The sequence below is a fragment of the Tubulanus polymorphus genome, chromosome 4, assembly GCF_964204645.1.
Source record: "Tubulanus polymorphus chromosome 4, tnTubPoly1.2, whole genome shotgun sequence".
Lineage (NCBI taxonomy): Eukaryota > Metazoa > Nemertea > Palaeonemertea > Tubulaniformes > Tubulanidae > Tubulanus > Tubulanus polymorphus.
The window spans coordinates 24,275,685-24,300,527 of NC_134028.1; the positions used below are offsets into that span (position 1 = coordinate 24,275,685).

At 38.4% G+C, this 24,843-nt stretch overlaps 6 protein-coding genes across 6 annotated transcripts; 3 read left to right on the forward strand and 3 right to left on the reverse strand.

Moving 5' to 3' along the window:
- Positions 1-1,388: 1,388 nt before the first annotated feature.
- On the forward strand, positions 1,389-6,016 carry LOC141904225 (dual serine/threonine and tyrosine protein kinase-like). The gene is made up of 6 exons (XM_074792788.1): positions 1,389-1,784; positions 1,885-2,309; positions 2,770-4,114; positions 4,212-4,338; positions 4,419-4,647; positions 5,161-6,016. The coding sequence occupies exons 1-6, from the start codon at positions 1,514-1,516 to the stop codon at positions 5,572-5,574; spliced, it is 2,811 nt and encodes a 936-aa protein (XP_074648889.1). The 5' UTR covers positions 1,389-1,513; the 3' UTR covers positions 5,575-6,016.
- An 842-nt stretch (positions 6,017-6,858) lies between these two features.
- On the reverse strand, positions 6,859-7,208 carry LOC141904488 (E3 ubiquitin-protein ligase RING2-like). The gene is made up of 2 exons (XM_074793077.1): positions 7,154-7,208; positions 6,859-7,073 (listed from the first exon to the last, which is right to left on the reverse strand). The coding sequence occupies exons 1-2, from the start codon at positions 7,206-7,208 to the stop codon at positions 6,859-6,861; spliced, it is 270 nt and encodes an 89-aa protein (XP_074649178.1).
- Positions 7,209-10,918: 3,710 nt separating this feature from the next.
- Positions 10,919-15,330, forward strand: LOC141904224 (dual serine/threonine and tyrosine protein kinase-like). Its single transcript, XM_074792787.1, has 6 exons — positions 10,919-11,260; positions 11,361-11,785; positions 12,242-13,586; positions 13,684-13,810; positions 13,891-14,119; positions 14,633-15,330. Exons 1-6 carry the CDS (start codon positions 10,990-10,992, stop codon positions 15,044-15,046), a joined length of 2,811 nt encoding a protein of 936 aa, XP_074648888.1. The 5' UTR covers positions 10,919-10,989; the 3' UTR covers positions 15,047-15,330.
- Positions 15,331-16,330: 1,000 nt separating this feature from the next.
- LOC141904226 (E3 ubiquitin-protein ligase RING2-like) lies at positions 16,331-18,570 on the reverse strand. The gene is made up of 3 exons (XM_074792789.1): positions 17,652-18,570; positions 16,626-16,691; positions 16,331-16,545 (listed from the first exon to the last, which is right to left on the reverse strand). The coding sequence occupies exons 1-3, from the start codon at positions 18,562-18,564 to the stop codon at positions 16,331-16,333; spliced, it is 1,194 nt and encodes a 397-aa protein (XP_074648890.1). The 5' UTR covers positions 18,565-18,570.
- A 261-nt stretch (positions 18,571-18,831) lies between these two features.
- On the forward strand, positions 18,832-21,077 carry LOC141903379 (40-kDa huntingtin-associated protein-like). The gene is made up of 12 exons (XM_074791491.1): positions 18,832-18,959; positions 19,058-19,104; positions 19,258-19,330; positions 19,419-19,578; positions 19,674-19,742; positions 19,828-19,890; positions 19,966-20,023; positions 20,112-20,174; positions 20,295-20,386; positions 20,463-20,544; positions 20,623-20,669; positions 20,751-21,077. Exons 1-12 carry the CDS (start codon positions 18,901-18,903, stop codon positions 20,886-20,888), a joined length of 951 nt encoding a protein of 316 aa, XP_074647592.1. The 5' UTR covers positions 18,832-18,900; the 3' UTR covers positions 20,889-21,077.
- Positions 21,010-24,808, reverse strand: LOC141903378 (membrane-bound acylglycerophosphatidylinositol O-acyltransferase mboat7-like). The gene is made up of 7 exons (XM_074791490.1): positions 24,593-24,808; positions 24,273-24,399; positions 23,796-23,961; positions 23,567-23,718; positions 23,031-23,242; positions 22,455-22,628; positions 21,010-21,868 (listed from the first exon to the last, which is right to left on the reverse strand). The coding sequence occupies exons 1-7, from the start codon at positions 24,802-24,804 to the stop codon at positions 21,517-21,519; spliced, it is 1,395 nt and encodes a 464-aa protein (XP_074647591.1). The 5' UTR covers positions 24,805-24,808; the 3' UTR covers positions 21,010-21,516.
- Positions 24,809-24,843: the final 35 nt, after the last annotated feature.

Genomic DNA, 24,843 nt, shown 5'->3' on the forward strand with positions numbered 1-24,843 from the left:
TATATTCATTACTATAAAGATACCATAAAAAGTAAAGTTTTTTCCATTTCATCAGTTTTAGTGCAGACCTGTCACCACAGGTCCCGAGGAGCTCTGCAAAATGGCGCGAGCTGCCGTGTGAGGTCTCGCTTCAAAATTATTGTTTTGTAGTAACTTAAGATTAACTATATCCATGGTTAGCAATCTATATTATATTCATTACTATACAGATACCATAAAAAGTAAAGTTTTTTCCATTTCATCAGTTTTCAAGCAGACCTGTCACCACAGGTCTCGAGAAGCTCTGCAAAATGGCGCGAGCTGCCGTGTGAGGTCTCGCTTCATAATTAATGTTTTATAGTAACTTAAGATTAACTATATCCATGGTTAGCAATCTATTTTATATTCATTACTATAAAGATACCATAAAAAGTAAAGTTTTTTCCATTTCATCAGTTTTCAAGCAGACCTGTCACCACAGGTCCCGAGGAGCTCTGCAAAATGGCGCGAGCTGCCGTGTCAGGTCTCGCTTCATAATTATTGTTTTATAGTAACTTAAGATTAATTCTATCCATGGTTAGCAATTTATATTATACTCTTTACTATAAAGATACCATAAAAATTAATGTTTTCCTTCATTTCATCAGTTTTAGTGCAGACCTGTCACCACAGGTCCCGAAGCTCTGCAAAATGGCGCGAGCTGCCGTGTCAGGTCTCGCTTCATAATTATTGTTTTATAGTAACTTAAGATTAATTCTATCCATGGTTAGCAATTTATATTATACTCTTTACTATAAAGAGACCATAAAAATTAATGTTTTCCTTCATTTCATCAGTTTTAATGCAGACCTGTCACCACAGGTCTCGAGAAGCTCTGCAAAATGGCGCGAGCTGCCGTGTCAGGTCTCGCTTCATAATTATTGTTTTATAGTAACTTAAGATTAACTCTATCTATGGTTAGCAATTTATATTATACTCTTTACTATAAAGAGACCATAAAAATTAACGTTTTCCTTCATTTCATCAGTTTTAATGCAGACCTGTCACTACAGGTCTCGAGAAGCTCTGCAAAATGGCGCGAGCTGCCGTGTGAGGTCTCGCTTCAAAATTATTGAAATCAAATAATTCACAATCATTGCATCTTTACAAGGCAAACATAAATTCTTAAATGAATTCATAACACACCATAGTTTGTTTTTTGTTTTAGAATAATATATTCAGAAAGCACTAAGATATGTTCTTTTTGTTTCTTATCGGCTATCATTTGTTTTAAATCCGCGCCTATCATATCTTCTAATCGTCTATCATCGGTTCAGTCATTACGATTTTCATTTTAGCAAATCGACCTGTCACCTGAGGTCCCACCTGTCATGTCAGGTCTTGGGCCCTGACATGACAGGTTCTGGAAACTCTGCAGACAGACCTAAATGAAGTTCCAAGTACGTCTAATAAATTGAGTAATAAATTTAATAGGGGCGGGGTATACTACAAAGAGGAGCTTTTCTACTTTTGTGGCTGATGTAACAAGCGGAAAATGGCAGGTTTTCAACGATGCCAATCGATTTCTAGCAGTGAGGACACTTTGGGGAAAGGTTACGAAGAAATAAAATCTACTTTCACTTTCTTCCGGGAAAATGGGCGTAAACTGGAAAAACTTTGTCGTGATACTAAGTGTATCTATGAAGAAATCGAAAAAGATCTAAGGGGGGTTAGCTTTCGGAAATCCCTTTCAAATTACCTTTTACTGGAAGGAGAGGAGAAAAAAGTTGAGCAACTCAAACATAATCCGAGTCTGATTTTTGTCGGTAAGATTCTTCTTTCGCTTTCTTGACTAATATTAACAGGCTTTATTTCCTTCATTGGGCTCTTGGTTTGTTTACGATTTACACGACATTCCTGTTTTAGGGCAAACCAAGGCTGGTAAAAGTTCGCTGATCAACGAACTGCTCGGCAAATCGCTGGTAACTTCGGATCAACGACCGTGCACCGCGCGACTCGTCAGGCTGACTTACGGCGATGTTGCGTTTCCGAAAATCACGATACTAAACCCCGATTCATCGGTGCACACACCGGCTGAACAGATAAAAACCTCCCACGTTCCGACGGAATTCGTTAATTTACCGTTTGAAGAACGCGATAACGAGACGACCGTTCAAACTAGCGTACAAGTTGAAGTCAAACATCAGTTGCTGGAAGCCGGCGTAGATATCATCGATTCTCCGGGGAGGAATGAAAATAAAACGTTGGATAACCTCGTTACGCAACAGATGGATTCAATACTGCCGTTAGTGATGTATGTAATTGATGGCAGAAACTGCTTGACAAGTTCGGTAAAATATCAGTTACATTTTCATTTACATCACTGGATAATTGTACAATAGAACCAATAACAGCAACTGTTGACTCCATCCAACAGTAGTCAGAAAATTTTTAAAAAACTGGGGAATTGGAAATTTGTGAATTTGATAGATTTTTCATTAAGCTGGAGGATATTTTTGAAATTTTAACATGCTTCACATAGCATATGCCCAGGGTGAATTTTGTCAGCAATCTTTCTTGAAAATCACCTTTATCGACAACTTGTCCCCATTAAAATGTTGACATCCCTGTAGTATGATCCTATCTGGCCTACTAGGGCTAGTTTCGTGAAAGGTCAAATTCAAATTTTCTGGTGTAGGCCTATTGGTTTCTTCACATTTTCGATTCGGAAAACAATTCAAACTTAACTATTTTGAGCTTGAACTTTTTCCAGAAACTGATTTTTAAATCCATCGTATTTCATATTTACAGGACATTCAAGATATTCAAGCAATTATCGAAAAAACGTCGTCTTGCGAAAATGTGTTTTTCATCGTGAATAAGATCGACCCTCAGCCGAAACGCGGGACAAGTTCTTCCGACGAGACCGATTCCGATGAAACGGACGACGACAGCGAATCCGAAGACGACATCATCAAACGAGAGCAAGGCATCAAAGCAAAAATATTCAATAAGCTCGTCCGTGCCAAATTCATCAACAAAAAATATGAAAATAAAATGGATGATTGTCCGAATTTCCACGCTTTATCGTCATGGGAAGTGAAGACATACCGAAGAACCTACCAAAAAAATCCAGCGATGGCTGAAAAAACACGTTACGTAGATCATTTCTACCGATTTCAGAAATGTTTGAATGACTACATCAAAGAACAATTGGATCGAAAGATTAAGACAGCAATTGACGGCATTTTGATGTCCCACTGCAGATGTTTAGATTTTTTCATTCTGACCGCGAACGATATCAGCAAAACGCAACGATCCGTCGAGAAGGATATGCTCGATTTCGCTAAACAAGAACAGAGTCTGTACAGGAATGCTACCGAAATGATTGACCAGCAAGCTTCGGATTTTAATAAGCTCCTGGTTGAAAGGATGGCCTTGAAAAACAACGATATTATCAGCGCAGTTGGGCAGTACGAATACCAAGAGGAAGAGCTGAAGGTGACGATTACCAGAGATAAAAGAATTAAAGATTCAGAGTTTGTAGACCGCTGTAAACGTAAGATCGTTGAAGTAACGCAAAGATATCTCAGCGAAGAGATCACCAATCTTTTAGTAGAAAAGTTTAATCAAGGGGACATGCTATTGTCGGAATTAGCTTCACGCGTAGAGGCACTAGGGAGTGACGATGGGTATCAAGGCGCGGCTCGAGTCCTGAGGAAAACGCTCATAGAGTGTTACCAGTTCGATTTAGTTGGCAGAGAGTTTAAAAAGAATATATTGCAAAAAGCGTGGAGTGCCGTGGTACGATTTTTCAGCAGTATAGCGAGTTTATTCTCCCGAAGTGTTGCTGTTGGGGAGCCACGTTGGAAAGAATCAGTCGCGTCTGCAACTTTGAGTGAAGTCGACCACGCACAACTTACGAAATTTGTTCTCGAAGGAGTCAAGGAACATGTCACATTCGGACATAGTAAGTTTGAAAATGAAATGGCCAATCTGCAGCAGATTCATGAATCGAATTGCGCAATGGGTGAAGCGGAAAGGAAGAAGTTGACCAATCAAGCACCAACAGTTGCTCAGTTGCAGCTCGACGCTTTTGATCTGAATGATCGATTCACATACAACAATATCGTATTGTTAGAAACTATTGGAAAAGGCAGGTGTTTTCAAAGCATTCATATATAGAATTACTGCCCTATACTGCACTACACTTGAAGTTAATGATAATATTCCTTATCGTTCCGCGATTTTAGGGGCACAAGGCGTTGTATATGGTACCACAGTCAAAGGACCTGATGGCGAAGATTGCGCCGTGAAAGTCATCAAGTACCAAAGTAATCAAGATTTAGGCGATTTGGCACTTGAAATTCATTACACCAGGTAATATAGCAGAATCACTTGAATTACAATGTATCATTGTTTTTTTGTAGCAGTTTCTAATTGTTTGCATGAATTTTCAGACAATTCAAGCACGAGAATATCATGCCTTTATATGCGTCAGTGCTGATGCCTAGAACGTCAGAGTTATACCTACTATCACCGCATATGGATGGCGATTTGATGCAGATGATACCAGGAATCAAAAGCCTTCGAGAACGGTTAGGAATCGCACTTCAAACAGCTAATGCGCTGAGCTATTTGCACAGCAGAGATATGAGCCACAGAGACATCAAATCATCGAACATCTTAGTAAGTATATCGAATTCAGTAGATACCTTTTGTCAGTAACCGAACAATATGGTTTAGTTAGGCTAAAAAAAATTGATACCTTGTTTCTCCACTCTGCTGAGCTTAAATGTTGACCCGGCCAGCCGCCTATCTACCCTATACATTACTTTTTAAAAAATTGTGATCAATTTTACCATAACAGACCCGGCCGCTATAGAAATGAACTGTTTACAAATTTTATCATATTTTACAAAAATGACCCGGCCGCTGCGGAGAAACAAGGTATCATTTTTGTATAGCCTTATACAATATTTTCACGAATCATCGACTTATCTTTCACTCATCTCAGACCTATTCTGCTCATCATGGTTTGTCCGAGTTAGACGGAGTTTATTACCGCACTTATGCAGATACGATATTGATTAGATTATAACCATTTTAAAAATTTCCACCACTCTAATACTAATAGCTAAAGTCCACTCTCTGTCTCCACTGTATTCCGGAAGTCTGAATAAATACTACAAAATATTTCAGATTGCTAAACGGAGTAAGGGCTACAAGGCAATTATAACGGATTTCGGTTTGATGAAACCGGTCGGTTTACAGCAACATTCATTTGTTGGAACGCCGATTCACATAGCTCCCGAAATCTTACAAGGAAAACATTACGATACGTCGGTCGACATCTTCTCGTTCGGGATATTGTTGTGGTATATCTGCGAAGGTAACGGTAACAGACATCCCGAGTATGCCGATTATTGCCAAGGCGTTGGACCGATATTGATCGTGTCCGCCCAAGGTAAACGACCCGAAAGGAAAGATTATTTCACCGAAGATTGCTGGAGATTAATGACGAAATGCTGGGATCACAATCCGGTTGCTCGACCGAAAGCTGATGATGTCGTCACTGAGCTGAAAATGATTCGTGCCAAGCCATTACCATCTTAATTATATTAAGACTAATGTGTTATTAGGACTAATGAGTATTACAAATGATTCCAGATAATATGAGGGAATGATTTCAAATGGGGCCAGCCATTTATTAACTTTTTCCTACAATGAAACTTGTTATAACGTCTTCGGATTTTACTATTTATAGGTAAGCACAAACCTAGCGTTTTGACCTGAATACAACAAATTTAGTAATTTCATACTGGATATAAAATGAACATATTTTCTGGGCCTCTGAAGTTCATTGTGATGAAGTTTCACTGTAGTGCCAAGGATGTGTATTGCATTCTTTATGTTAGAAAATAACTGCTGCTGAATTTACTATCAAAGTGCTGAAAATATTGAAGGACTGAATATGCTCATATTGTTTTACTAAAATATCCTAAGTCAAAGAAATAGTGTTGAATACATTCAATGTCATTGATTTTTATTGTTTGATAATGAAAAATACACAAGAAGTTAATATTTCTACAGTTTTTAGCAAGTTTAATTAGTACAGCATACTCCGCTCGAATCGGACCTGATCAACTCAGATAACCACACAACTTAGGATGTTTGTTGAAATATTATCTTAAAAACTATTTACGAAATACATAACATCCAAGTCGGATGGAACTCAAGTCGGATACATTTTTACCAGAAGGTCCTACTTGCGCGGAGTCTACTGTAGAAATCATGTACATTTTATTTTTGGTTACCGTACATCGATAATGAAAAATAAATTATTTTCATAAATCAGTTCTTCACGAGTGACACAATTAATGATGGGTTTTGTGCCATTGAGAGGATGAACAGATCTTTTAATGGTGAAAAACGCTCATGAAATTCATATGCGAATTATGGTTCACCGCAGTAATGTACATGATTTATTTCTGAAACAACGTAAAATACAACACAAAAGAAATTACTCGACGATAACAATTTATAGTAAAACGGACACATCTTCAACCTACGAGATGAAACACTGAAAATTAAATGCAATCTGGTCGTCCATTCTCGAATTCAAAGACTATTTTAGGCCTCGTTTGATGAAATATGATATATATTTTTCATCACGATGGTGACTTTAAGAAGGCGTTATTCGAAAATGTTTTGCGCGAAATATAGTTGAGACAGGCACATCATCCATTTGTTACAATTCGGTAAAATTTTCTGTTCATCTCCTTCCCTACCACACAGACATTTACAATCATTAGAACTTTCATGCCTACTTTTAAAGGAAGGAACCTTAAAAAACCCGAATCTCATGAACTTTGAACTGTCCCTCACGAGCTGAAAAATTTATTGTAAATTTTTGCTATCCTTCGTTGAATTTGTGGATTTTTGTTTTTCGTCGCTGTCTTTTTGTAACGAATAGAACATTTCGAGCGGTTTATTGACGCGCCAGTATTTCTCGTTGACCTGTTCGAGTTGTTTGTTTCCATTCAACGGCACGAAGGTTCCAGGGGATGTGGCTATAGCTATCGTATACTTCTGATCATCTGCTCGCGCGGTTCCTATAAGATACAATACGAATAATGACTGATTGAAGAACTGCCGGTAGATACCAATCTGGCTTGAGAAAATATTTGAATACCTGGTTCTCCTGATCTTTGGGCTTCTAAGGAAAGGCGCATTGGTTTGTCAATCATTTAGACTTAGAAAAAAGGCAAATATTGTTTCAAAAAGCTCCTAAAATCACGCTGTCTTCTACATGGCGTGTCAAGCCCCAAACGGTCTGCAGAATAACTTCAATTGAGACATGGCGTGAGAGGACCCGATCGATTTTCCGTACAAACAAATGAATAATTGTCATTAATTATCATAAATATTCAAAGATTTATCATTCGCCGTGGATTGTCAGTCATTTAGACTCAGAAAAAAGGCAAATATTGTTTCAAAAATAGCTCCTCAAATCACGCTGTCTTTCACATGGCGTGTCAGGCCCCAAATGTTCTGCAGCCAATATGGCGTGTCAGGCCCCAAACGGTCTGCAGAATAGCTTCAATTGAGACATGGCGTGAGAAGACCCGAACGATTTTCCGTACAAATAAATGAATAATTGTCATTGATTATCATAAATATTCAAAGATTTATCATTCTACGTGGATTGTCAATCATTTAGACTCAGAACAAAAGGCAAATATTGTTTCAAAAAGCTCCTAAAATCACGCTGTCTTCTACATGGCGTGTCAAGCCCCAAACGGTCTGCAGTCAATATGGCGTGTCAGGCCCCAAACGATTTTCCGTACAAACAAATGAATAATTGTCATTAATTATCATAAATATTCAAAGATTTATCAGTTTGTCAATCATTTAGACTTAGAAAAAAGGCAAATATTGTTTCAAAAAGCTCCTCGAATCACGCTGTCTTCTACATGGCGTGTCAGGCCCCAAATGTTCTGCAGTCAATATGGCGTGTCAGGCCCCAAACGGTCTGCAGAATAGCTTCAATTGAGACATGGCGTGAGAAGACCCGAATGATTTTCCGTACAAACTAATGAATAATTGTCATTAATTATCATAAATATTCAAAGATTTATCATTATACATGGTTTGTCAATCATTTAGACTTAGAAAAAAAGGCAAATATTGTTTCAAAAAGCTCCTCAAATCACGCTGTCTTTCACATGGCGTGTCAGGCCCCAAATGTTCTGCAGTCAATATGGCGTGTCAGGCCCCAAACGGTCTGCAGAATAGCTTCAATTGAGACATGGCGTGAGAAGACCCGAACGATTTTCCGTACAAACAAATGAATAATTGTCACTAATTATCATAAATATTCAAAGATTTATCATTCTACATGGTTTGTCAATCATTTAGACTTAGAAAAAAGGCAAATATTGTTTCAAAAAGCTCCTAAAATCACGCTGTCTTCTACATGGCGTGTCAAGCCCCAAACGGTCTGCAGAATAACTTCAATTGAGACATGGCGTGAGAGGACCCGATCGATTTTCCGTACAAACAAATGAATAATTGTCACTAATTATCATAAATATTCAAAGATTTATCATTCTACATGGTTTGTCAATCATTTAGACTTAGAAAAAAGGCAAATATTGTTTCAAAAAGCTCCTAAAATCACGCTGTCTTCTACATGGCGTGTCAAGCCCCAAACGGTCTGCAGAATAACTTCAATTGAGACATGGCGTGAGAGGACCCGATCGATTTTCCGTACAAACAAATGAATAATTGTCATTGATTATCATAAATATTCAAAGATTTATCATTCTCCGTGGATTGTCAGTCATTTAGACTCAGAAAAAAGGCAAATATTGTTTCAAAAATAGCTCCTCAAATCACGCTGTCTTTCACATGGCGTGTCAGGCCCCAAATGTTCTGCAGCCAATATGGCGTGTCAGGCCCCAAACGGTCTGCAGAATAGCTTCAATTGAGACATGGCGTGAGAAGACCCGAACGATTTTCCGTACAAATAAATGAATAATTGTCATTGATTATCATAAATATTCAAAGATTTATCATTCTACGTGGATTGTCAATCATTTAGACTCAGAACAAAAGGCAAATATTGTTTCAAAAAGCTCCTAAAATCACGCTGTCTTCTACATGGCGTGTCAAGCCCCAAACGGTCTGCAGTCAATATGGCGTGTCAGGCCCCAAACGATTTTCCGTACAAACAAATGAATAATTGTCATTAATTATCATAAATATTCAAAGATTTATCAGTTTGTCAATCATTTAGACTTAGAAAAAAGGCAAATATTGTTTCAAAAAGCTCCTCGAATCACGCTGTCTTCTACATGGCGTGTCAGGCCCCAAATGTTCTGCAGTCAATATGGCGTGTCAGGCCCCAAACGGTCTGCAGAATAGCTTCAATTGAAACATGGCGTGAGAAGACCCGAATGATTTTCCGTACAAACTAATGAATAATTGTCATTAATTATCATAAATATTCAAAGATTTATCATTATACGTGGATTGTCAATCATTTAGACTTAGAAAAAAAGGCAAATATTGTTTCAAAAAGCTCCTCAAATCACGCTGTCTTCTACATGGCGTGTCAGGCCCCAAATGTTCTGCAGTCAATATGGCGTGTCAGGCCCCAAACGGTCTGCAGAATAGCTTCAATTGAGACATGGCGTGAGAAGACCCGAACGATTTTCCGTACAAACAAATGAATAATTGTCATTGATTATCATAAATATTCAAAGATTTATCATTCTACGTGGATTGTCAATCATTTAGACTCAGAACAAAAGGCAAATATTGTTTCAAAAAGCTCCTAAAATTACGCTGTCTTCTACATGGCGTGTCAGGCCCCAAACGGTCTGCAGAATAGCTTCAATTGAGACATGGCGTGAGAAGACCCGAACGATTTTTCCGTACAAACAAATGAATAATTGTCACTAATTGTCTTAAATGTTCAAAGATTAATCCTTCTATATGATTTGTCAATTATTTAGTCTTAGAAAAAAAGCAAATACTGTTACAAAAAGCTCCTAAAACCACGCTGTCTTCTACATGGCGTGTCAGGCCCCAAAGTGTTCTGCCGCCAATATGGCGTGAGAGTACGCGATCAGTTTTCTATGGAAGCAATTAATTGTCACTAATCATATCTTTAGTTTCAATTAGTTATATATTGTTCATAATCATAAAGTCTAAGAAAAAAAAACAAATACTGCTAGAAAAATCGCGATTTGTCTTCTATATGGCGTGTCAGGCCCCAAACGGTCTACAGAATATAGCTTCAATTTACATGGCGTGAGAGGACCCGATCAGTTTTCCGTAGAAATAAATGAAAAATTGTGACTGATTATCTTAAATTAGTACAATAATCATTAAGTCTTAGAAATAGGTTTATAAATCGTTGTTTCTATTTTGTTCATATGTAAAAATATACAAAATCGCTTATGTAAATGTAGCTGATGATCTCCTGATCGTCTCGCACCATAACGGAAACCTGTAAAAAACATATTCGAAGAATTTTACATAAAAATCTTTCGATATATATGCATCTGAATATAGTTATGAAGTAAAAACGGGATATAATTTTCTTTCAAAGTGGTTGCACTGAACGGAATACTACAATATAACGTATAAGTACATATTATATTTAGACAATATTTAGTAAGTATATATTTAGACAATAAGTAAAGAAAAAATAGAAATTCATTACACATTGACATACCGGTACTTGAAATTATCTCATTCAGGTTTTACACGTCGTATCGGACTTAAAAACGTGGTCCGTTCGACGCGAACATATATCTTCGTTCCGCGTGAATTATATATAGTCCGCATTTTACTCGGGGCTTGTGACGCCATGTCAGATATGGCGTGACAAGCCCCGGGGCTTGTGACGCCATGTTCTGCTGATTCTTAAGATTGACTTCACTCAATAAATTTAATAGGGGCGGGGTATACTACAAAGAGGAGCTTTTCTACTTTTGTGGCTGATGTAACAAGCGGAAAATGGCAGGTTTTCAACGAGGCCAATCGATTTCTAGCAGTGAGGACACTTTGGAGAAAGGTTACGAAGAAATAAAATCTACTTTCACTTTCTTCCGGGAAAATGGGCGTAAACTGGAAAAACTTTGTCGTGATACTAAGTGTATCTATGAAGAAATCGAAAAAGATCTAAGGGGGGTTAGCTTTCGGAAATCCCTTTCAAATTACCTTTTACTGGAAGGAGAGGAGAAAAAAGTTGAGCAACTCAAACATAATCCGAGTCTGATTTTTGTCGGTAAGATTCTTCTTTCGCTTTCTTGACTAATATTAACAGGCTTTATTTCCTTCATTGGGCTCTTGGTTTGTTTACGATTTACACGACATTCCTGTTTTAGGGCAAACCAAGGCTGGTAAAAGTTCGCTGATCAACGAACTGCTCGGCAAATCGCTGGTAACTTCGGATCAACGACCGTGCACCGCGCGACTCGTCAGGCTGACTTACGGCGATGTTGCGTTTCCGAAAATCACGATACTAAACCCCGATTCATCGGTGCACACACCGGCTGAACAGATAAAAACCTCCCACGTTCCGACGGAATTCGTTAATTTACCGTTTGAAGAACGCGATAACGAGACGACCGTTCAAACTAGCGTACAAGTTGAAGTCAAACATCAGTTGCTGGAAGCCGGCGTAGATATCATCGATTCTCCGGGGAGGAATGAAAATAAAACGTTGGATAACCTCGTTACGCAACAGATGGATTCAATACTGCCGTTAGTGATGTATGTAATTGATGGCAGAAACTGCTTGACAAGTTCGGTAAAATATCAGTTACATTTTCATTTACATCACTGGATAATTGTACAATAGAACCAATAACAGCAACTGTTGACTCCAACAGTAGTCAGAAAATTTTTAAAAAACTGGGGAATTGGAAATTTGTGAATTTGATAGATTTTTCATTAAGCTGGAGGATATTTTTGAAATTTAAACATGCTTCACATAGCATATGCCCAGGGTGAATTTTGTCAGCAATCTTTCTTGAAAATCACCTTTATCGACAACTTGTCCCCATTAAAATGTTGACATCCCTGTAGTATGATCCTATCTGGCCTACTAGGGCTAGTTTCGTGAAAGGTCAAATTCAAATTTTCTGGTGTAGGCCTATTGGTTTCTTCACATTTTCGATTCGGAAAACAATTCAAACTTAACTATTTTGAGCTTGAACTTTTTCCAGAAACTGATTTGTAAATCCATCGTATTTCATATTTACAGGACATTCAAGATATTCAAGCAATTATCGAAAAAACGTCGTCTTGCGAAAATGTGTTTTTCATCGTGAATAAGATCGACCCTCAGCCGAAACGCGGGACAAGTTCTTCCGACGAGACCGATTCCGATGAAACGGACGACGACAGCGAATCCGAAGACGACATCATCAAACGAGAGCAAGGCATCAAAGCAAAAATATTCAATAAGCTCGTCCGTGCCAAATTCATCAACAAAAAATATGAAAATAAAATGGATGATTGTCCGAATTTCCACGCTTTATCGTCATGGGAAGTGAAGACATACCGAAGAACCTACCAAAAAAATCCAGCGATGGCTGAAAAAACACGTTACGTAGATCATTTCTACCGATTTCAGAAATGTTTGAATGACTACATCAAAGAACAATTGGATCGAAAGATTAAGACAGCAATTGACGGCATTTTGATGTCCCACTGCAGATGTTTAGATTTTTTCATTCTGACCGCGAACGATATCAGCAAAACGCAACGATCCGTCGAGAAGGATATGCTCGATTTCGCTAAACAAGAACAGAGTCTGTACAGGAATGCTGCCAAAATGATTGACCAGCAAGCTTCGGATTTTAATAAGCTCCTGGTTGAAAGGATGGCCTTGAAAAACAACGATATTATCAGCGCAGTTGGGCAGTACGAATACCAAGAGGAAGAGCTGAAGGTGACGATTACCAGAGATAAAAGAATTAAAGATTCAGAGTTTGTAGACCGCTGTAAACGTAAGATCGTTGAAGTAACGCAAAGATATCTCAGCGAAGAGATCACCAGTCTTTTAGTAGAAAAGTTTAATCAAGGGGACATGCTATTGTCGGAATTAGCTTCACGCGTAGAGGCACTAGGGAGTGACGAAGGGTATCAAGGCGCTGCTCGAGTCCTGAGGAAAACGCTCATAGAGTGTTACCAGTTCGATTTAGTTGGCAGAGAGTTTAAAAAGAATATATTCCAAAAAGCGTGGAGTGCCGTGGTACGATTTTTCAGCAGTATAGCGAGTTTATTCTCCGGAAGTGTTGCTGTTGGGGAGCCACGTTGGAAAGAATCAGTCGCGTCTGCAACTTTGAGTGAAGTCGATCACGCACAACTTACGAAATTTGTTCTCGAAGGAGTCAAGGAACATGTCACATTCGGACATAGTAAGTTTGAAGATGAAATGGCCAATCTGCAGCAGATTCATGAATCGAATTGCGCAATGGGTGAAGCGGAAAGGAAGAAGTTGACCAATCAAGCACCAACAGTTGCTCAGTTGCAGCTCGACGCTTTTGATCTGAATGATCGATTCACATACAACAATATCGTATTGTTAGAAACTATTGGAAAAGGCAGGTGTTTTCAAAGCATTCATATGTAGAATTACTGCCCTATACTGCACTACACTTGAAGTTAATGATAATATTCCTTATCGTTCCGCGATTTTAGGGGCACAAGGCGTTGTATATGGTACCACAGTCAAAGGACCTGATGGCGAAGATTGCGCCGTGAAAGTCATCAAGTACCAAAGTAATCAAGATTTAGGCGATTTGGCACTTGAAATTCATTACACCAGGTAATATAGCAGAATCACTTGAATTACAATGTATCATTGTTTTTTTGTAGCAGTTTCTAATTGTTTGCATGAATTTTCAGACAATTCAAGCACGAGAATATCATGCCTTTATATGCGTCAGTGCTGATGCCTAGAACGTCAGAGTTATACCTACTATCACCGCATATGGATGGCGATTTGATGCAGATGATACCAGGAATCAAAAGCCTTCGAGAACGGTTAGGAATCGCACATCAAACAGCTAATGCGCTGAGCTATTTGCACAGCAGAGATATGAGCCACAGAGACATCAAATCATCGAACATCTTAGTAAGTATATCGAATTCAGTAGATACCTTTTGTCAGTAACCGAACAATATGGTTTAGTTAGGCTAAAAAAAATTGATACCTTGTTTCTCCACTCTGCTGAGCTTAAATGTTGACCCGGCCAGCCGCCTATCTACCCTATACATTACTTTTTTAAAAATTGTGATCAATTTTACCATAACAGACCCGGCCGCTATAGAAATGAACTGTTTACAAATTTTATCATATTTTACAAAAATGACCCGGCCGCTGCGGAGAAACAAGGTATCATTTTTGTTTAGCCTTATACGATATTTTCACGAATCATCGACTTATCTTTCACTCATCTCAGACCTATTCTGCTCATCATGGTTTGTCCGAGTTAGACGGAGTTTACTACCGCACTTATGCAGATACGATATTGATTAGATTATAACCATTTTAAAAATTTCCACCACTCTAATACTAATAGCTAAAGTCCACTCTCTGTCTCCACTGTATTCCGGAAGTCTGAATAAATACTACAAAATATTTCAGATTGCTAAACGGAGTAAGGGCTACAAGGCAATTATAACGGATTTCGGTTTGATGAAACCGGTCGGTTTACAGCAACATTCATTTGTTGGAACGCCGATTCACATAGCTCCCGAAATCATACAAGGAGAACATTACGATACGTCGGTCGACATCTTCTCGTTCGGGATATTGTTGTGGTATATCTGCGAAGGTAACGGTAACAGACATCCCGAGTATGCCGATTATTGCCAAGGCGTCGGACCGATATTGATCGTGTCCGCCCTAGGTAAACGACCCGAAAGGAAAGATTATTTCACCGAAGATTGCTGGAGATTAATGACGAAATGCTGGGATCACAATCCGGTTGCTCGACCGAAAGCTGATGATGTCGTCACTGAGCTGAAAATGATTCGTGCCAAGCCATTACCATCTTAATTATATTAAGACTAATGTGTTATTAGGACTAATGAGTATTATATATGATTCCAGATAATATGAGGGAATGATTTCAAATGGGGCCAGCCATTTATTAACTTTTTCCTACAATGAAACTTGTTATAACGTCTTCGGATTTTACTATTTATAGGTAAGCACAAACCTAGCGTTTTGACCTGAATACAACAAATTTAGTAATTTCATACTGGATATAAAATGAACATATTTTCTGGGCCTCTGAAGTTCATTGTGATGAAGTTTCACTGTAGTGCCAAGGATGTGTATTGCATTCTTTATGTTAGAAAATAACTGCTGCTGAATTTACTATCAAAGTGCTGAAAATATTGAAGGACTGAATATGCTCATATTGTTTTACTAAAATATCCTAAGTCAAAGAAATAGTGTTGAATACATTCAGTGTCATTGATATTTATTGTTTGATAATGAAAAATACACAAGAAGTTAATATTTCTACAGTTTTTAGCAAGTTTAATTAGTACAGCATACTCCGCTCGAATCGGACCTGATCAACTCAGATAACCACACAACTTAGGATGTTTGTTGAAATATTATCTTAAAAACTATTTACGAAATACATAACATCCAAGTCGGATGGAGCTCAAGTCGGATACATTTTTACCAGAAGGTCCTACTTGCGCGGAGTCTACTGTAGAAATCATGTACATTTTATTTTTGGTTACCGTACATCGATAATGAAAAATAAATTATTTTCATAAATCAGTTCTCCACGAGTGACACAATTAATGATGGGTTTTGTGCCATTGAGAGGATGAACAGATCTTTTAATGGTGAAAAACGCTCATGAAATTCATATGCGAATTATGGTTCACCGCAGTAATGTACATGATTTATTTCTGAAACAACGTAAAATACAACACAAAAGAAATTACTCGACGATAACAATTTATAGTAAAACGGACACATCTTCAACCTACGAGATGAAACACTGAAAATTAAATGCAATCTGGTCGTCCATTCTCGAATTCAAAGACTATTTTAGGCCTCGTTTGATGAAATATGATATATATTTTTCATCACGATGGTGACTTTAAGAAGGCGTTATTCGAAAATGTTTTGCGCGAAATATAGTTGAGACAGGCACATCATCCATTTGTTACAATTCGGTAAAATTTTCTGTTCATCTCCTTCCCTACCACACAGACATTTACAATCATTAGAACTTTCATGCCTACTTTTAAAGGAAGGAACCTTAAAAAACCCGAATCTCATGAACTTTGAACTGTCCCTCACGAGCTGAAAAATTTATTGTAAATTTTTGCTATCCTTCGTTGAATTTGTGGATTTTTGTTTTTCGTCGCTGTCTTTTTGTAACGAATAGAACATTTCGAGCGGTTTATTGACGCGCCAGTATTTCTCGTTGACCTGTTCGAGTTGTTTGTTTCCATTCAACGGCACGAAGGTTCCAGGGGATGTGGCTATAGCTATCGTATACTTCTGATCATCTGCTCGCGCGGTTCCTATAAGATACAATACGAATAATGACTGATTGAAGAACTGCCGGTAGATACCAATCTGGCTTGAGAAAATATTTGAATACCTGGTTCTCCTGATCTTTGGGCTTCTAAGGAAAGGCGCATTGCTAGATATTTTGCCAGATGATCCACTGGAATAGAAAACAATTTTTTTTTCAACACTTGCATCGTAGAATTCAGCATATTATCTTGGTTCTTGACTGGGTCCCTACAGATCAGTCATCCCTGGATATAAGGAGTTTCAAGGAGAAAATTTCAAAGAAGTGTCTGCATCACATTCACATAATAATTACTGTACACTCCTATCTCGGTGGTTTTGTAGGCAAATTTTTATCCTTTACACTACTACTACTTAAACTCTGTTTCTAATTTGTTAACCACCTAACTGGGTAAAAACAAATCCTGGTCCCCTGTACCGATTTAGGCATAGTTTACTGTACAACTACAAACTCATCCTCCCTCGGCACTGGATTCGAACCTGATGGCATCGCTACACTCAGCCACAGCACGAACCCTGCCACAGTAGACCGGGTGCGCAGGTACATGCGCAGCTTTACCCCATAAAAACTTGCGGCACCAATCAGATCGCTCGTTGTATAATCGCTGAGGTAAATTTTGCGGAAGAACTATAAATGGGAAAACGGGGTTTAAATGAAACTGAATATCTGATTGGCTAATAATGACATCTTTTAAGCTGCGCACTCGGTCAAGTGTGGCAGGGTTTTGTACTTTGGCGAGTCTCGATGCCATCAGGTTCGAATCCCTGCCGGGGGAGGATGCTACAAACTAGACAAAAATTCAAAATTGCCTATTTCTCAACATTGAAAGAGTTTCAGGCATTTTGCTCAAATTAGAGGAGTTTTAAGCAACTTTAAGAACATTTTCTTCTTAGGAGGAATTTTTTAAGGAATCAAGGAGTTGTAGAGACCCTGTTGCACCACCCCTCACCAGCAAATAAAATTCCCCGACTTCTCTGTTATTCAAGAAGTGTCAGAATTTCCTGATCCTGCCGAGAAAACTAATCTGGATTTCCCCAATTTTCTCAGATCTGTAAGAACCCTGGAACCTGCTCAGCTCGGTCACTCACTCACCTGTAGCATTAGCGGTTGTTTTAATGTATCTAGTCTGCGATGGATCGTTCAAATCGGCCGGTTCTTCGCCCGGGTTCGGCTGCGGTCGAAATACCAACTCGATCTCGCTCAACCCGGTCAGAGCCGACGACGGTTCGGCGACCGTATCTTGAGACGATATTTCGGAACTCGCTTCTTCGTGATCGCCGTGAACGGACGAATTCGTCTCGGCGCCCGATTCGCTGTTCGTACGCGGTCGTTTCGACGGTAAACTCGGACTGCACGAGCCGCTAGGGGGCAGCGTAGGCGTCGCGCGATCCGAATGACAGGCGTCCGACTGCGATCCGGTGATCGTGTTATCCATGCTGTTCTCGTTACAGTTATCGAGCGAACCGGTCGTGCTGTTATTATCGTTCGATTCGGGCGCCGTTCCCGCCGGGAGAAGCGACGGATGTTTGCGTACTCTCTGCGCTCGATTCATCGCCTGTAAACGTAATCCCTCCTCGATACTCGACGTTAACGCCGACGTGCTGTGATGTTTATTCAGTTTGGCGAGAACGCGTTCCTGATGCGCTTCGTATTCGTCGCGACTCGGGTAGATCTTCGATATCAACGCGTCGAAGTTCGGATCGGGACGCAACGATCGCTTAGACACGAGTTTCTTACGACACGTCGGACACTCTTTGTTGCCGCTGCGCAAAGCGGTGATGATACAATCTTGACAGAATCGGTGCAAACATTCTTTAGTTGTCATCGTAGTTTTTAACATATCAAGACAAATCGGGCACATCAACTCACTGTGTAAACTACGAGGCGATACTGCTATTTCAGTGCTATCTGTTATAGCTTCTTGAGGCGTCCTGTGAAGCTCGTAAAGGCTTAATTCCCAAGTTTTATTGGGAGGTGGAATTTCGCTCGACATTTTGGTGATCATCCAGCTTCCGGTGGCATCTTAAGGAACGCCATCTATGGGCGATCATTAAAATCTTTTCTTTCTCCGATTTGTAAAAAATGTTGTCGGTTCGAAAATCTATTAATTCATATGTTCACTTCTCATTTTACCTAAAAGAAACTGCACACTCGCAACCTATGTAAAAATCTGTCAAGCGCTACAGCCTACATTGGAGCCACCCCAACCTACTCATACAAATTGTTACAGCCGTTATAAACAAATTAATGAATAAATGTCAATTTATTTACACTTCCGGGTTTTCAGAAATAAGGTAAATAGATATCGAAAATAAATAAATCGGATACAAACAGCTTCCTCATGGACAAAGATGCCGATGTTCTCGGTAAATACAGACACATTTCCGACAAACTGAAAAAGTAAGATTTTGTTTTCGCTCGTGATAATTTTGTTGTGTATTTGATTTGTTGGTGCAGTGCATTATTATTACTTTTAAACATTATTTATTCATTTTCAGGAGATTTTTGAAAAAACCGAATGTTTCTGAAGGGAGTGAACAATTTGGTAAGTATTGTATATCTTTAATTTTCTGTTGTTTTATTATTTGTAGCTCTTAGTAAAAAAAAGAAAAATCATTAATTATAATTAATTAATTAATTGCATGATTAATTATTGTGACCTATTTTTTAAATATATTGTGAAACCCTAAATTTTCAGCTTCTTTGGCCAAAATATTGAAGCAACAAGAGAGTCCTCAGTATGCTGGATTTTGTTGTCTAGCACAGGCTCGGTAAGACTGTATTTCTCACTGAATAGAACTCAAAAGGAAAATGGCTGGTTTCTTGTACAGTATATATTTCCTGCTATTGTATTTCTAGTTGTGAACACAGTTTATCTAACCCAGCTGGTGAAGCGCAGGCGCTTGTGAATGCAGCCAGGAATTTCCTAGAAGCAGATATCGCTTTGCGCGACTTGAAATGTCCGAACTTCGACGAACACATAAGCGCAGCAGTGAACTGTTATAGTCACGCAATTCGGGTAAATAATATATTCTGAATAATTGACTTTCTTTTCGGAAATTGATCTGTTAATTTCGATCGATTTGTGCGTTGATTGTAAATTATCCTTTCTAGGTTCATCTTGAAAACAAGCAGACTGCCCTAGCAGCAGCGCTTTCAATTGAATTAGGAAATGCATTGCGAGTAAGTCAAATGGTGACTGCACTGCACATTGGTCCTGAAAATAGTGGTTGAATCAGTTTTGAATGATATCCTATGTTTATTTCAGGATATCGGTAAAACTAGTGAAGCCATAGTTCACTATCAGAAGGCAGCTGATCTGCAAATAATTGTAAGTACCGCATAATCATTTCTATTTTAGCAAATTTTCTAATAAACCTTTTCTCCAACCAATTCTTCTTTGTAGAGTCCGTTGGATTGTTTAGATTCAATGCAATATGCTGCGTCAGGAAAAATAGAGACAAGTAAGTGATCGATTTCTGAGACTGTTTATCCAATTTTGATTGTGGCGTACAATGATTTTGAAATGCGAATGTTTTACATAAATAACAGAGGATTATGATGGTGCTCTCAATACTCTGACCGAGATGGTCCAAATAATCCACGATAAAGGAGGTGAGTAGAATAAATTCATGTTATGTGATGTTTACGTGTATCTTACTCGGAAGAAAATACCTCTCTGCGACAGTGATTTTATTTTGTCTCGCTTAAAGTGAAATTCATTATTATTCATAGGAGTTACCGATGGTGGAAAACCAATGGGTGCGTTTTGTGACTTTTTGGCTAGGGCTGAAATCACCAGAGTGCTTCTTTTAATGCTATTACAGGTATGCGAGTACATTTTACATCTTTTTCTTTGAAACGCGTAATATCAGTTGCTGTTCAATATGGTGTTTATTACAGCCTACGCCACAGAGAATTCGACCCGAACACGCGCAAACACTAGAGAAATACGCTTGGGAATCGACAGAAAATAATACCCCAGGTTCGTTCATCCGCTAAGCTGCTTTTCCTTTAGATGTTTTGCAAGTTTTTAAATTGATTTTGTGTCTTTAATTTTCAGTAAATTATATGAGTGAAGATCTGTTTCTACTTCTACAATCAGTTGTGGTAAGTATTTAGCTTTTCGGAAATCACCCAAAATTATTTCCATTCAAACACCCGTCCTTTCTTATCTTTAATATTCTGTAGATGGCTTGTCAAGTGAAAGATTTCGAATCATTGAAGGCGCTTCAAGTTGAACTGTGGCCTATGTTGCAGACAGAACAAAATCAACTGCTACATCTTGTGATACAGGAGCTTGAGCACCCATCAGGAGAGGGTCTCTGAAGCACTGTGCCGAGTGGGTTAAAAGACAGTACAAGGGTTGTGAATATAATGAATGGAATATCTAGTCAACAACAAGAATGGAATATTATGATTATTTCGATTAAAATCTTTATTTCTGACATATTATTTCATGTAAAATTCGACTACACTTTTGATCGTTTGTTAGAAAATAAAATCTACATTAAGTGTCATACAAATATATTCGTTTATTTAGTTAATGATTAAAAACGGTGGGCTTCCATTTTTTAATTCTACTTTTAAACAAGATTTGAAATAAAACGACAGAATCGACTTGAAAACTGCCATCCCCAGACACATGATTAGGTTTAGGTTTCTGAAAGTGGAGAACAAAGCTGACAAGTACTTACAAAATGGTACATTCATCCTCGCTTGCCAGGGTTTGATTGCCTCACACCAACATTAAACCCTGGCTGCAGACCCTTCATTGGTCTATTACACTCCCAAGATTTCTTGGGCAGGCAGGCTGCTACTCGGCAGCCACCAGTCTATATTTCTAGCCAATGGGATGCGTTCGATTGTATCTGATTGGCTTAATAGAGAGAATGGTTGCTGCTGAGCTGCAATGAACGAACTGCGGCAAGCGAGGATGCATTAAAGCAATGGTGCATTAAGTTTCCTTCGGTTTTCGTTCTTTCACGAAAAAGAATTTGATCGCGAAAACAAAAATTCCGCACACGACCATGTAAATATGCATAAAAAATCGTAAACTGCTCCAGTAATTAAGCGTATCCTCGAGCGTTAACAGAAGAAATCCAACTGACAAATATTCGAATACTCGCATGCGAAATATACAAGATATGAAATCAAATATTTTCTGTCCTCTTTCCGAAGCCGGTTCGCGGAATACTTTGATCAACGCGCTTTCGACCATTAAGTACGGCGGCACCGACAGGAAAGACAGATAGTATCCGGGATGTACGCCGTGCCAAAACGCGCTAACCGCCATCGTTAATGTCACCCTAAAAACAAACAAAAATATGTAACAAATTGCATTCGATTCGATATGGAAATAACTACATTAGGACCAGACCGGTAGACTGATACATTCTCAGTTTAGTCACTCGGTTGATGAGCAATATTCACTGTGGATGACATACAGATTTGTTTTTGTAAGATTTTTAACTAAACATCGTCACAAAAACGATAAGAACCAATTTCATCTGGTTTATATGAGAAATCCGTATATCAAACATGTTTTACATACCATGGGCCAGTTGCACAAAAGTTTATGGCTAGAGTTAACTGGTTGCCAAATACCATTGTAACAATGCAAATTCAATTGTCACTATGGCAACTGTCCTGGTTAGCTCTAAGTAACTTAAGAGCAACTACTGACCCCAGGTGGACTGTAAATAACATCCTGGATCCAGTTCCACAGTTCTGAGTTAAATTTGACCCTTTGAGTTAAAACATCGAAAAAGAGGTAATTTTAACTCAGAGTTAACATTAATTCACAACTGTGGATCCAGGCCGTGGCAGCTTCAAAATCTGGATTAAACTGATCTGAATTAAGTGGGTTTGACTGAATGAATTGCGTTTTTGTACCTTAGTGACTTAATGGGAATTCTTTTGTAAACATAATTAGCCAGCCACCACTGCACGCTCATATTCCACGCTTTCATCGCCCCGCGAAGCGTCGGTCTGAATTCGCAGCTGTACGGATCGATGTTACGAATCGTCTCAAAATCATAAACAATCTGATTCGACGGTAATTTCTCACTGCAAGATAAGTTTGAAATACAATGTTTCAACACTGCCGTGATTGAAGATTCCACTTATTGAAGTTGCACTTATTCCGGGTTCAATTTCTCCTGCCTTCCAGTTAATGAACTTTTTAAAAATCAATTATAAATCAAAACTTTAGCAAACCACCGCATAGAAAATGAATTCATATGTATGTTTGACCACAGCTACTATTCACCCCCACACTTCAAATATGAGCCCCTGTGTATTTGACAGGTCCTGTGATGGTTTAGGGAGCCTAAAAATTCAGTTTAAAGTTGATTGTTGATGAAGTAGTTTTCACAATGTAAGACTGAGTGCTCTTCACACCATCTGGGACAATAGCTGGTGTTGCAGTTTCCCATTCCTTCGCCAATTCATTAGAAAACAAAATTTTACCTATCTTTCAAGACTTGTAGATTGGTCGGGCCACCGCCATTTTTCGGCTTACTCAAGGTCGGATAACAGCCGATCCCGGCCACGATACAGATACACTCCGATAATTGCCATGCCGTGTAGATACGCATGCGTAGTTGAAAGAACAACAGGACTGTATACCATAAATGATACCACGCTGAATGTTTGGTGTAGAATTCATCGGTAAATGCATACTGAAACCAGATACACGTACAAGTTAAAATATTTATGAAATGCACATTTAATACCTTCTAATTTATTATGATTTATCCAGTCAGTTGTTAATGATATACGATTTGAGAGGAATAATATTCAGTAAATTGATGTTAAAATATTGTATTAGATTCTTTTCATATCAATATCCTATTCCCAGTTTGCTCTAAAATTCAATCATATTATTCATCTTTATCCTGCCATTTCATTTTTCTAATAATCAAGATTCATTTCTTGTTTAGTTCTCCTGTGGGGTGTATGGTTCCCTCATTGGGTCCACAACCGATAATAGCAAATATACTCACATCTGTAGGGAAATAATGTGACACCAAAACAAATGCCATCGCATAAAATGGTAGCGTTTTCAATCTCTCCATTAAAAACATCAGCATCGGAATTTTCTTAGATGATTTAAGCCACATAGCATCCTGATAAGTGCGATATTTATAATAAGGACCTGCGAGATAAGTTTTAAATACGTGAATCATCGAACAAGTGAACTAGATCTCACTATTTCGTGATGTAAGATTTTACCCGTAAATATTCCGACGTAACAATAGCAATACATGATTGTATCCCAAACACTGGGAGATATAGATTCATACTCCAACCTTAACTGAGCTTGAACGTCATCCGGTTTATCATGGAACTCTTTACGAATCTTAAAGCTGTCGTGTATTTCAAAAGCCAATCCAACAAGCTGCAATAGAAGAAGATTTTGGCCTACCTAATATGGGTAGTGAGGACAAGGAAATATTCTATAATGTAGCTTACATTAGCCTGGTGTTTAGGGTTTGAATTTGGCAGTATCAAGGTCCCAAGGGTATAATAGATTTACGGAAAATTGATACGGAAAATTGAAATAAAAAATTTCAGATTTTACCATTTAAATAATTAATAATTCTTTCCTGCAATTTTTTAATTAGAGACCTAAATCAAAGGCAAACTGGCCAGATTGTAAAATTAGTCACGGCGGAGGATCTCGTATCCTTGGTGTTCGTTGTAACGTACTTTAAGGGTCATGAGAAGCTGAACAGCGTTGCAGTGAGAAGGAACCTTCGGAAGTCCCAAATAATGAGTCGTTCGAAAAAACACGAGGTACCCAAAACACCAGATGAAACTCGCTATATGACATTTCCTGAAAAGAAAAATAAAGATACACGTGCAGTTTTTTTAATTTGAATTAAGTTTAAGGTTCATGTCTGTCTAATAATTGCTTAAATCTTAACGCTGAAATTATACTGTTGTTATCACAAATGTAACTAGGCCTAGAATCATCATGACAAATAGAAAGAAAATATTCTAATGGCATTATTACAAATAATAGTCACCTAGTTGAAATGAATTTTATGATTAGAATGTTTCCAGCTATGGTAATAACTGAATGTAGAGTGTGCCAGCCACAAATATACAGGACGAAACATAACCCCAGACAACCAGCTACAGCTTGCTTTAATCGGGGATGCTTTAATCTTTTCAGTAACAACCCGAAAAGAATAGAAATAGCTAACAAAATCGCGTAAATCAGATCATCCGATGTCATTTTGAGATCAACAACAACAACGACTATTTCGCCATCTAT